The sequence below is a fragment of the Myotis davidii genome, unplaced genomic scaffold, assembly GCF_000327345.1.
Source record: "Myotis davidii unplaced genomic scaffold, ASM32734v1 scaffold415, whole genome shotgun sequence".
NCBI classification, from domain to species: domain Eukaryota; kingdom Metazoa; phylum Chordata; class Mammalia; order Chiroptera; family Vespertilionidae; genus Myotis; species Myotis davidii.
The window spans coordinates 2,819,688-2,831,684 of record NW_006287951.1 but is presented as its reverse complement, the minus strand read 5'-3'; the positions used below and the strand labels follow the sequence as shown (position 1 = coordinate 2,831,684).

Here is an 11,997-nt window from a genome sequence, read left to right as displayed (position 1 = left end):
CCCTGCGGAGAAGGATTTGGGGAACATCAAAGACCCTAGTGTTACACATTTCACCAAACACAAATGTTTGTAGAAAGTACTCCTTGCAGTCCCCCTAGGAACACTCTGAGTCAAGGAGAGTTATAGGGCATGTCGCTTAAAGACATGGCCTTCAAGACCTCTTTCCTTCTGGAACAGTGAAAGTTGCACAGGACCCACACAGAGAAAACCAGGCTGAGTGCCAGCTATGCTGCAGTGTGACCTTAGGCAGGTCACTTGCAGTCTCTGAGCCTGATCATTCATTGATTCTTGACTGATCAATCCATACTTTTTTTCCTGAGACCCTACTGTGTGCTATGGGCTGCATGTGAGGCTATGGTATGAAAAGTTTGTGGACATCAACCCTGAGGAACTCAACATCTGCAGTGGAGGTGGGTTCCTGAGCATCCGCCACACAAGCACTGACTGAGGAAGCTGGTGAAGATGCAGCACCTGGGCCTGGACAGGGATGAGGAGGGAACACTGCCTTCCTCACATTCATGGGAGAATCAAATGGCAGAATACGTGATGAAGCTTTCAGTGTCCGAGTGCACTCTACATGCATAAATGACTGTCTGGTATAAAACCCAGAAACCCCTGTCCACCTCTTCAGCTTCTAGAAGAGAAAGAGTGACCAGGGTCCACTAAATGAATAGAAGGCACTGCCCAGACATTTGACCTGAGGGCCTTCAGAAGCAGGAAGACCATCTTCATGTCCAAGGCCCCCAAGGCCTCATGCAGACCTCCTCTGTGATCTCCCACAGCTGTACACAGGACTCCTGCCCTAGACTGGGGCAGGCTGTACATTCTCAGCTCCTGCGCCTGTCATCTGTGATCCAGGTAAAGTCTCAGGGAAAAGATTTCCAAAGGGTCTTCCAACTGCAAGATCCTACACTGGGCCACGCCCTCCCAGAGCAGGCTCCAAGGTGTTTGCTTTCATTAGAGATGATGACAGTCTGAGCCGGTCAGTCTCCTTGAAGTCAAATGACCTTAGGACACACTTCAGTCATTGTTACAAGCTAAGGATTGCTCCTCCTGGGGCAGGGCCTCCTGCAGAGCAACTTATTCTGGCATGTCATTTTCAGTTGCTGAAAACTCAGTCCCTGAACCATCCCAAACCCATGCAGGCATGGGCATGGCTAACCTCATGAGAGCTGCACACAGGCCCTTTTAGTGGGTATGGAAGGGCCTGCCCTTCACCTACCGGGACAGAGAATTCTCACCTCACATGTAAGTTCCTCTTTGCTGGCCATCAGACAGCACCCTCTCTTGGGGAATTAAATGGTTTTCTGTCTCCCTCACTGAGCACTGGCAGGGCTTGGTGGTGACCATGGCATCCCACTGCCACCTGTTGCCCCTTTAACCATTCACCTTCTATGCATGTCTCGCCCAGCAAAGCTAGTCTGCACCAAGCTTTATCTCACTCCACAGCTGCCATGCAGGTCTCACTCCACTCCACTCCACACTGTTGAGCATCTTTTATTGCCATGTCCAAGGTGAGCAGAGCTCAGAGGTTTCCTAAAGGAGCTGCTCAAAAGGCCACCTGCAAGTCTAAGCCCACAGCCACAGGGTGGGGTGTGAGTGCCGCATTACTACCATTGCCCTGACCTTCTCCCTACAGAATGAAGACAGAGAGACCTGTGTGTCCAAGTGGCCTGTGGCCCTCTATTCCTCAGTCTCTGTGAGACAAACACTGTCCTTGTGGCTTCAATCAGAGCAATCTTGATGGAGTGCGCAGAGGTGGTCTCTGGCACAGGCTGGAGGGAATCCTGGCCGTGCCAAAGGGTGACTTCAGAACTGCAGCCTGCTGTTTTTTCACAAAGCCATCCATGATCATTTATCCACTGGGAAGTCCATTAAGCCCACAGCCAACACCATATCAGGTGTCTGGCTCTGACTGAGCACTTTACAGCCAACTGTGTGAAGAGTTTCTCAGAAGACCAGACACACAGTTTCAAAAATAAATCACTACACAATGCTGGCATCCTGGTCCTCTGCCACACATAATCCAGACAGCACAGACATGCCCGAACTGTAATACCCATTTCTGTCCACTTCACCCATATTCCCACACAATTCAGAAGTTCTCTTGGTGGGCATCTCCACCACCTCTTTGCACACACTCAGTTGGGATTTCACAAATTACTCAGGCAGCTTTTGCTCTCTCAAACAGTGTTCAGAATCTACACTTAACACAAAGTAGAAAGCAGCTGCCTTCTAAATCTCTGATGAGAGTCAAAGGCACCTGGGACCACTGGTCTTTGTCACACCCAAGTGACATTGTTTCTTTTTCTAGAAGTTTATGAGCCTGCAGAGAAAAAGGGTGTATACATAGCATACCTAGTTTCATCAATGGTAACTGAAAAAACAACACACAACTACATAGATACACGTATGTACCAAAGGAAGAAATGGTAGCTAAATGACAATGCCAGCACTTGGATCTTAGCAGCTTTGAAATAACATTAAAGTAGGATAGGCAACTCCAACAACAGTAATATAATAACATAGCTTACTTTCACTGAATGCTCCCTGAATGCCAAACACTGTTCTAAACAGTATTACTACATTTAATAATCTTGACAATGCAGTGAGGCAGACACACATACTCTACTCATTTTATGGATGAAGAAATGGAGACACAGAGAAGCCATGACAGTCACTCCACATCACACAGTTGGCAAGTGGCAGGGCAGGACTGAACCCAGCTATAGATGCCAGAGCCCACACTCCTAAGAATTATGCTAATAATTCTCATTTAAGAGATAATAAAAACAGGTACTCAAAGTGCTCTACACGTGAATGAACACTATGCCTAAATCTACAATGCAAAGTTATAAGTGCAGAGAAGGAGAGACCCAAATGGGCATCATTTCCTAAAGGGACAAACGAAAACATTGGATGTTTCATGCCTACACATTCTGGTAGGAGCCCATATGTGACGGCTGCAACCAAAGTGAACAATGAACGGTATCCTAGTCACAGGAGAAAATCCATCATTTTTCCACTGAACCCTGCTCTGGGATGAGGGTCATGTTTCATCCTGGCTACCATATTTTGAGAGTTACATTGATCAATGTGGGAAATTAAGAAACTGCCAGCCAGGCCAATGGGGTTCAGTAAATCAGTGGCTTTGAGGAATAGATAACACAAGAGATGTTTAGCCTAAAGTAGGTGATGAAGGATGGATAAGAAAGTCAGCCTCAAACACTGGAACTGCTGACCTCCGGAACACTGGCCCTCAATGGTGGACCACAGGTGCGGAGGGGAGGAAAGCAGTGCCCAGGACAAGGTCCAGAAGGCCTCTCCTCCATCAATGGGTGATGGCTGCCTAGCAATGGAATAGAGCTGCCCTGAAAAATATACCAGCTGTCTGTCATCACAAATACTCAGAAAAATAAAAGTGGAATGGCCACATCTCAGGTTTGTTGGAGAGAGAAGGCTGACGCAGAGGAGGAGTTTGGGTGGCAGGCTGGTCTGAATGTTAACAGTCTGTGACTCCCAATGCCCTTACGATGAAATGCTGGAACAGAAATGTCAGTGCACGTGCCCGGCTATTAGCTCAAAACTGAGAACTATAGGATGCCTCCTAAGGGTTGTACCCACTTGGGTCAAACCACGGTGAAAAGAAATTGTAGATTATAGAAGTGTGAAAGCGTGTGTACACAGGCAACAATGACCTTTCTTGAAACAGCAGTGACAGTTACAAATAGCTTTCAGCTTACAGTCACACTCCCTCAATTCTGCATCCAGGTGCATAAACCATCCAAATCCAGGCAGCCGAGAAACAACTTGCCCTACGATTCTTGTTCAGCTATGACCCTAGTCTGAATTCCACCTCAAGGAAAACACAGATTACCTCCCCCTCAGAAGCACAAATGACATAGTTGTATGTGTAACATGGATCATGGAGCAGGCTAACATCAACCAGCTCTTCTATCAATAGAATGGAGCACACGGTGTGTCTTTTACTAAAGCCCTGGTCAGCAACGGGTAGGGCTAACTGTGAGCAGCACAGCGCTCTTTCAAGATGTTGCAACTCCCAGACCAATAGAGGCAAATGCTTTTGAAAATGTCTACCTTTGCAAAGTTTTCAAAATCACCCCCAAAGTGTAGTGTAGTCTTCAATTGGCCTGAAACATCCTCCCCTATATGGCAGCACCAGAGTTTCCTCCTACTCTGTCTACTATCAGGTGGGATAGAAGACCATGTGAGGGGTAAGGACCATCACCCACTTATAGTCCCTTCCTACCTAATCCTCCATCTAATCAATGAGTTTGCTTCTGCCTCAGTTTCTCCCTCAGCCCTCCCTGGGCCCATCCCAGCTAGGTCATGCTATCTGATCTCCACTCTTCTCCCCCATCACTGCTCCCAACCCTTGCTGATGCTGTACTTTGGCAGTCTCCACGCTGCCCCAACCTCCCAAAAGAGAGAATGAACTGGAACCAAGCCAGAGCAGGTGGGAGTTGTTCTGAAAACTAGTGAGACTCACATCACACCCACCTCTCCTCCAATCTCTCTCTCTCTCCCTTCCTTCCTCCCTCCCTCCTTCCCTCCACCCCACCTCCCACCCTGGCCAAGCCAGGCACACAAGACATTGATGGGAAGGGCAGGCCCTGTGGCTCCAGTCTGCAGGAATTCACTCAATGGCCTCTCTCCCTAGGAATCATAAAGCAGAGGACAGAGAAATATGACCTAGTTCTAAAGCAATGTTCTCAAACTTTAGCGTGCTTCAGAATCACCTGGAGGGCTTGTGAAAACTCAGATTGCTGCCCCACCCGCCACCCCCAGGGCTTCTCATTCAGTCGGTCTAGGGAGGGGCTGCCAATTGATATTTCCAAGTTCCCTGTGATGTTGAGGCTGCTTGTAAACGCAGGCATTGTATTTAGAAACCATTGCTATAAAGAAAAAAACTCCTAGAGATCTTGATGAACATGACCCAGCAGGAACCAAGACCCGTGGGAGAAGCTGATGAGCTGATGTCATTACCGACTGTTCACGGCACCCCGAAGGCCATCAGGCCTGGCCGCAGAGGACTTCATTCTTTTTCTGCCATCCCAAGTCCCTTTTCATCCTTTGGGCCTTCCTGCCTCTTTCCCATTCTGGGCAATGCCACCACGCTCCTGGACAGTCCATCCAAGGAGCATGATCCACGTGCCACAGGGACCACCTGGTGCCCTAGGATGGTTGTGATGAAAGAGGGGGCCAGCTGCTAGCCCCTAAAGCAGCGGTTCTCAACCTGTGGGTCGCAACCCCTTTGGCGGCCAAACGACCCTTTCACGGGGGTCGCTTAAGACCATCCTGCATATCAGATATTTACATTATGATTCATAACAGTAGCAACATTACAATTATGAAGTAGCAACGAAAATAATTTTATGGTTGGGTCACAACATGAGGAACTGTATTTAAAGGGCCAGAAAGTTGAGAGCCACTGCTAAAGGATGAGACATAAGCTTAAAGGAGATAACTGGAGCGTTCAGTGAAGGGAGAGGGAAGAATGGTTCACATCCTTCTCTGTGGGAGGCAGATTCGAGAGTGAGAGTAACAGCAAATTGGCATCATTGTCTGCACCATCCTCCCAGGAGGTACCAGAGTTGAGCTCCCACTGTACATGAGGTGGATGCATGGGAGGTAGTCAGACCTGAGTTTTAACATACTGCCACTTCCTTCTCACTTCCTCCCAACCTGAGTTCCTCCATGCCTAGTTCTGCCGATGAGATGCTCCTATTCACAGCAGCCATCATGTGCCCAAGACACACCACCAGGATCCATATCCAAAGTCCCCACCTGGAGACTCAGTTTCCTGGCCTTTCTGTGTGAGGCACGAGGGAGGTCAGGGGTGGTCTCTGTGGGGACCCCAGAGGTCTGGCCAGCATTGTGCTCCTCACGTGATGGGATGGCAGGAAGGCCCAGTGGATGAGACAATGACTTCTGGAGCCCCTTCTTCATCCTGTTTCTATGACCAGAACTGCAGGGGGAAATCCATGCCTTTCGGAGCAGAAATAAGAAATAAGACAAGCGCAGACTTGTCTCTGTGATCCATCAAAGTTTCTCCCACGTGGTTGATAGTAAAGGGTTTTTTTTTTTGTGGTCAGAAATGTAACAAGGTAATTATTTTTACACTAGTCCTTCTGCATAGTCTTTCACAGACAGCAATTTTATAAGGCATAATTGTCTATTTTCACCTGCTTCATAAATTCCTCCTTTCCATTCCGTTTCCCAGTACACTAGGAATTATTGAAAACCAAAGAGGCACATTTCGGTGCTTGGTTTCAGATAGCCGCACACTTTGTCATACGTTCCTGGCTGCACCTGCTCTCTGCTGACACTGTCACACCTGCCGTGCCATAGACCCTCCTGTGGAAAGAAGCATGTCTGACCCTGAGGAGTCACGGAGCCCTGTTCCTGAGAACTGAAAGCCAGCCTTGTCTGCCATGGGGCTGCCCAGGATCAGTCTTCCCGGTCCCCGGAGAGGGTTTTTTTGTTCAGCAGTTCAGCAGCAGCTACAGGTCTCAGGTCCTGGGTCCCTGCCTCCCCTCTCCCACAGCACGTCTGGTCGAGTGGCCATGGCCTCCTCATTGTTTTCCCCGGGATCTTTGGGCCAAGGTGACTGTGAATTCTGGGGATAAAAGATGGATCCTGCTGCAATGCTCAGGGCGGCCACAACCTGGTCCCTCCCTGAGGACATCCCTTTTATTTTTAGATCTCCAGGATCCTGGCATGCTGGGAGCTTCCGTATCTGCGGCCGTCCTCACACTTTACAGGGATGTAACCAAAGCAAGTTTAACACAGATCGAGAGTTTGCTATGAGCCAGGCACTGTGCCAAAGCCTCTATAATACTACTTTGCTTATTGCTCATACCAACCCAGAAAGGCATGCATTCTTACAAGGTCATGAAGATAAAACGACAGAATGGAAGGTAGTTCAGCAATCAGCCCAAGGTTGCAGAGAAAGTAAGAGACAGAGTCAAGACTCAAACTCTTGTCCGTGAAGTGCCACAGCCCACTTGCTATTTACAAAGGATGATTTAATAAGCTTCCCCAGAGCCCAGCCATGATCAGGGAAGTGGGATGCCAGGACTCCCCAGGGCCATGGGGTGGGGGCCCAGGATGGCAGCAGAGGAAGAACGTGACAATGTCCTCAGCTGCAGCTCGGTGAGCCTGAGATCACAGCCTGCTCCTTAACCCACAGCCTTCACAGCCCCTTCCCATTGGTGGGCTACACCTTTCCCCTGACCCCTGCACTGTCCACACAGCCTGGCTTCATTCAGAGGCTTCTTTAGCGGGGACCTGCCTCTAGCCATCCCCAGCTCTCACCTCATCCCGCAGAGTAGAATGAGAGTCTAAGTGTGTGGACTGGAGGCTTTGGGATATTCCTATTTATTCCAGGAATCAGTCCTATTGGCTCAAGCACATCAGGTTAGATGCCTTAGGCTATCCCTTCCTGACATGCTGCGGTGTGTGGCCTAAACCCTTTCACAGCCTTCTCAGTCTCCTCTTGCCTCCTTTCAGAGGCTGAGGGAAGCAAGGCCTCCTCTAGAATATGAGCAGGTACTGAGTCAGGCAAGGCAGCGGTCAGCCAGGTATTCATGCAGCAGATCTGGAACTCCAGGCAGAGGGGCCAAGTGGATGAAGAAGGAGGAAGAAGGTCTGGATGTCTATAGACCGACAACAATGGCTTCCTCTCACTCAGACACAGTGCCCCTCCTCTGACTGCACTGGAGCCCACACCAGCCCCTTTGACACTGCCTTGGGGAGTGCCCAAGTCCATGCTGGGTCTGCAAACTTTGTCAAGGACAAGGCTGGACACACAGGGCTGCCAGGGCCTCTCAGAGGTCAAGGGGATACCAGGCTCTCCCAGAAGATCAATAAGAAAATGAAGAAATGCCTACGTAGAGCCATAAAAGTTACTGTGCATTCTAAATGTTTCGGTTAATTTAGAATAATCATTTTTACACGATAAAAAATAACAAACATATATGCTAGTCTTGAGAGATTAATGGAATTCATTAAAAATATTAATTTTCAGTGCACTATAGGTATTTTAGCCTTATAAAAGAGCTCATTTTAAATCATGAGATTCTTTATACATTTTCACTGTTGATATTATCTCATTTAAAGATGATGGCAACAGGCCCACCCGAGGTCCTTCCAAACTCCGAGGCCAGGGCTCTTGGACACGCCTGACCCTGTTGCCTCTCCCCAATGCCCAAAGGACCTGGGCACTATAGATGCCAACTGTCCTGTACATTTTAGAAGGACAGAGCTCCCCTTTCCCTGGGTCCTCCCACGGCCCTGCTCATCCATAACTGCTCCCTGGTTGGAGGGATGGAGGATGGCACTTACAAAGTGAATAAGCACCTGTCCCCTCCCCACCCCAAACATCCTCTCTCAGGCTGAGCGGGGCTTGTATCAGGCTGTCTTGTTCCACTTGGGTAACCAGCCGGGCCCCTAAGGCCATGGTGTAGGGCTGTGCCTAGCCTCAAACGCTCCAGCTATGTTCCTGGTATCTGAAAAATTATTTACTATAGTGATGTGTGATGCCTTTTTAAGGGAACAGATGGCACCTCCAATTAGAAAGCTTTAAAAGGAAACCCTAATGAGATTATAAAAGCCAACAAATTGACTTTTTCATACAGTACTTCTCTAGCACACAATAAATCAAATATATAATGAGACTCAATGAAATAATAGGTTTATTTACACTTGTTTTGCCTAGCATTGTGCGGCAGCCCAGCCGGGCCTCGGGGACCCTCACCAAGTGCTTGACCCCTGCAGGCCGATGCTGGACAATGCATCCGTGAGCTGCTCTTGGGCCTGACCACCACAGACAAGTGTGGCTTTGATTTGGTGATCTCCAGTCTGACCCTAGCACTCTATATCTGTGACACAAGAGCAAAGAGCTACACACAGGCAGGTCTAGCATTCCCCCCTACTCTGGGCAAGGTGGGGAGATTGTAGTAGGATCACAGTGGGTGAGAAAGGTGTTCCTAACTCCAGAGATAGCTGGACCAGAGACAGGAAAGAAAAGCCAGTGAGGTCTGATTTCAATGAGGTGGACACAGATTATGGGTAGGCAGAATAGAATGAGAGTCTAAGTGGGTGGACTGGAGGCTTTGGGATATTCCTATTTATTCCAGGAATCAGTCCTATTGGTTCAAGCACATCAGGTCAGATGGTCAGATGATAAGCCTTGAAAGGTAGGAGTGCAATATGGCAAGGAGGATAGCTCCACATTAGCTTTCTGAGCATCAGGTCACTGCCTACCTTCCCTCCAGGTGGCCTCATCCAAAGGCCGGATGGATTTACAGGGTGTGCCACCTACGTGGGGAGCTGGGAGGTCCAGCTCTCTATGTGCATGAGTTAATCTGCAGAGGAGAGAGGGCTCACGGGCAGAAATGGAAGGGAATGTGTTTTTCAAGAGAGAAGCTGTGAGACCCTGGCTATGTGCTTTGGCAGCCATGGAGACCGGTCCTTTTTCTGGACAGCCAGGCAGTGGTGATTCCTTACCCCTAAGTGGCTTTTAAAGAAGTACTAGCACATTAAACAATGGGTCAAGGGGACAGAGACCCATGGGGACCTCCGAAAACAGTAGAGAAAATAGTGCAACAGAAAGACAGGGACTCTAGTCATCAGAAGTAGAATTATTTCTGTTCATATCACCCCACCAGAGAGGGGGGCCTGGGGAAAATCAGTTTACAAGAGGATAAGCTTTTTTTTTTCAGTTCAAATCTATAAACATTGATCAACCTCAGGACCTTGATCTAGAAGACACTTCCATTGCTCTTCTTCACCCAGCAAAGGTTACATACATTGCAAAGCCAGAATTAAGAAACTCTTCTACTAGGGGCTCAGTCATTTTTTTTTTTTGGGCCACCAAACTGCAAGTATGTATGAAACATTCCCTCTCTGCCCTTCTATGCTGGGGTGGGTGGAAGGGATTTGATCTAAGGAGGTGAGAGGAAAGTTGCAGAGAAAGCCAGGCAACAGTTTCCAGCACAGAAGAAAACTCTAGCATCATGAGAAACTCAACTGGAGAGGGCGATGGGAATAGCAAAAAGAAAAACAACCTGTGTTGTGGTGCTGCAACATTTAGGGGAGTAGAGAGAATAGTGCTTCCTGCCTCCCCACGATTATGGGGGAGAAGATTGTGAGGAAATTCTCCCTTTCCCCATCTTTACACAGGAAGTGGAGTCATTCCCCCGACAACTCACACACCCTTTTGTCAGGATGACTGCCCTCTTCTCTAAAGAGAGAATGGGAGAGTGGTGGAGCTGATGCATTAGCCCAACCCCTAGAAAATCTGTTACATAGATGGGTACTATGGCCAGGCCTCTGGTCTTGTCGTTTGGTGAGGGTAAGATGCTGTACTATACTAGGCACTGCAAAGGACACAAGACCTTCATCTGGTAACTGAGAAGGCAATCACAGAATAATTAGGCAATTAATAAATTGAGTGTCTGAGAAGAGCTGGTCACAGAAACACAGGGCCAAGGGGGCTTCTTAGAGGAGGTGACTGGAAGAGTTACTAGGAACCGTTGCAATCTCCTAGCGGATCTTGCATTTGTACTCAAAAAACGCTCCCATCTGGGAGGAGGAGGGAAGAAAGAACCTAATCTTGAAGCTGTGCTACTAAGCAGAGAAAGTGACCCTGCATGCCCAGTAAGGAGCTGTCCACTTCAGCACCGCAGCTAACATTTCAGCACTTCAGCCAGCATTCCAGCACCTCAGTCAGCATTCCAGCACTGCAGCCAGTGCTGCAATCGCAGAATGTTGTCTTGGTCTCCCCTGCCACAGGCCCATCACTTACACCAACCCCCCCAGCCCAGAGCCCTTACTAGACACTTACTAGTGCATGCCACTTCTGGGGGGTCAAAATCCGCTCGGTAATAGCCGGTTCGGCAGGTGCAGATGGAAGATGCCTCTGAGGGGGATCTGCTGTTGGAGGGGCAGTGTGCGCAGCCCTCGGCTTCCTGGCTGGCCTTGAACATCCCTGCAGGGCAGGCTGGAACACAAAGAGACCATCTGAGAATTAGTGGAATAGCAGCAGTGAGAGGCCTTTCCCTGGAACTGAAAAGCAAAAGATTCTGCCTCCCCCTCCCCCCCGCCCCCTATAAAAAGGATATGGTGATACCCATGCACAAAATGAGCGTTTCAGGTTTAGAAAACCCCTATTTAACACTTCCAATTCTTCAAACATCCTTAGTGAAAAATACCTTCCTGGTACCAATGGCCTCTCTCACTTGAGCAATATGAATAATGATCCCTCCCTTTCACGCGTGTTGAGAGATTTAATTGAGAAAATGAATCTAATGTGTAGCTCAGCGTCTGGGACCTAAGTGCTCTTTAAATGGTTATTCCCTCCCTGTTCTACCTGGTTAATAGCCAGGGCTTTACCCTGAGCCACTCACTGAAGGAATCTTGCCTAATGTCCTTCCATGGAAAGGGGTCCTGGTTGACCAATGGACCAGACCCATGGTTCTTAAATGCCATGTTGCAACACCCATGAGGGACACTGTGCTGGGCTAACAAGCACTTGTTATGAATGATAGTAAGGGACTGTATTTCATGAGTGATTCTTTAAAAAGAAATTAAAGTGATTTCAAGGTTACTGGCTTAACAACATCATTTTCTGTTAATTGCATTTTGAAATGCTTTGGAGGGTGAGGCAAGAAAAGGATGGCTTTGCAGGCGGTGAACCAGGGAACGTGTCATGCACTTGCTATCATCTATCATGTACATGGCTGCGGGGAACATTGGGAAAGTCTGGCACAGCCTGGCGCCAACTAGAGTTGTCCTCAGATATGAGCTGCTTCCTCTTAATTCCCTGTGTGATCACCTTTAAAGAGATATGCCCCAAAATGTCTGACTCCACCCAGCCTATTCCTTGGGCTTTCATCATGCCTCACCTACAGAGACCCTCTACTCTAGATTTCTGGTCTCCCCCTTGCTGATTCCTCAAAATATTTCTGCTCC

The 11,997-nt window shown here is 48.4% G+C and overlaps 1 protein-coding gene across 1 annotated transcript in view; it reads right to left on the bottom strand.

Annotated features, from left to right (window-relative positions):
- EPHB1 (EPH receptor B1) overlaps positions 1–11,997 on the bottom strand; it is a 283,401-nt gene that overhangs the window by 123,999 nt on the left and 147,405 nt on the right. The window contains exon 4 of the mRNA XM_006759807.2: positions 10,871–11,026. Coding sequence (XP_006759870.2) covers positions 10,871–11,026 — 156 coding nt within the window. The remainder of the gene's footprint in view (positions 1–10,870; positions 11,027–11,997) is intronic.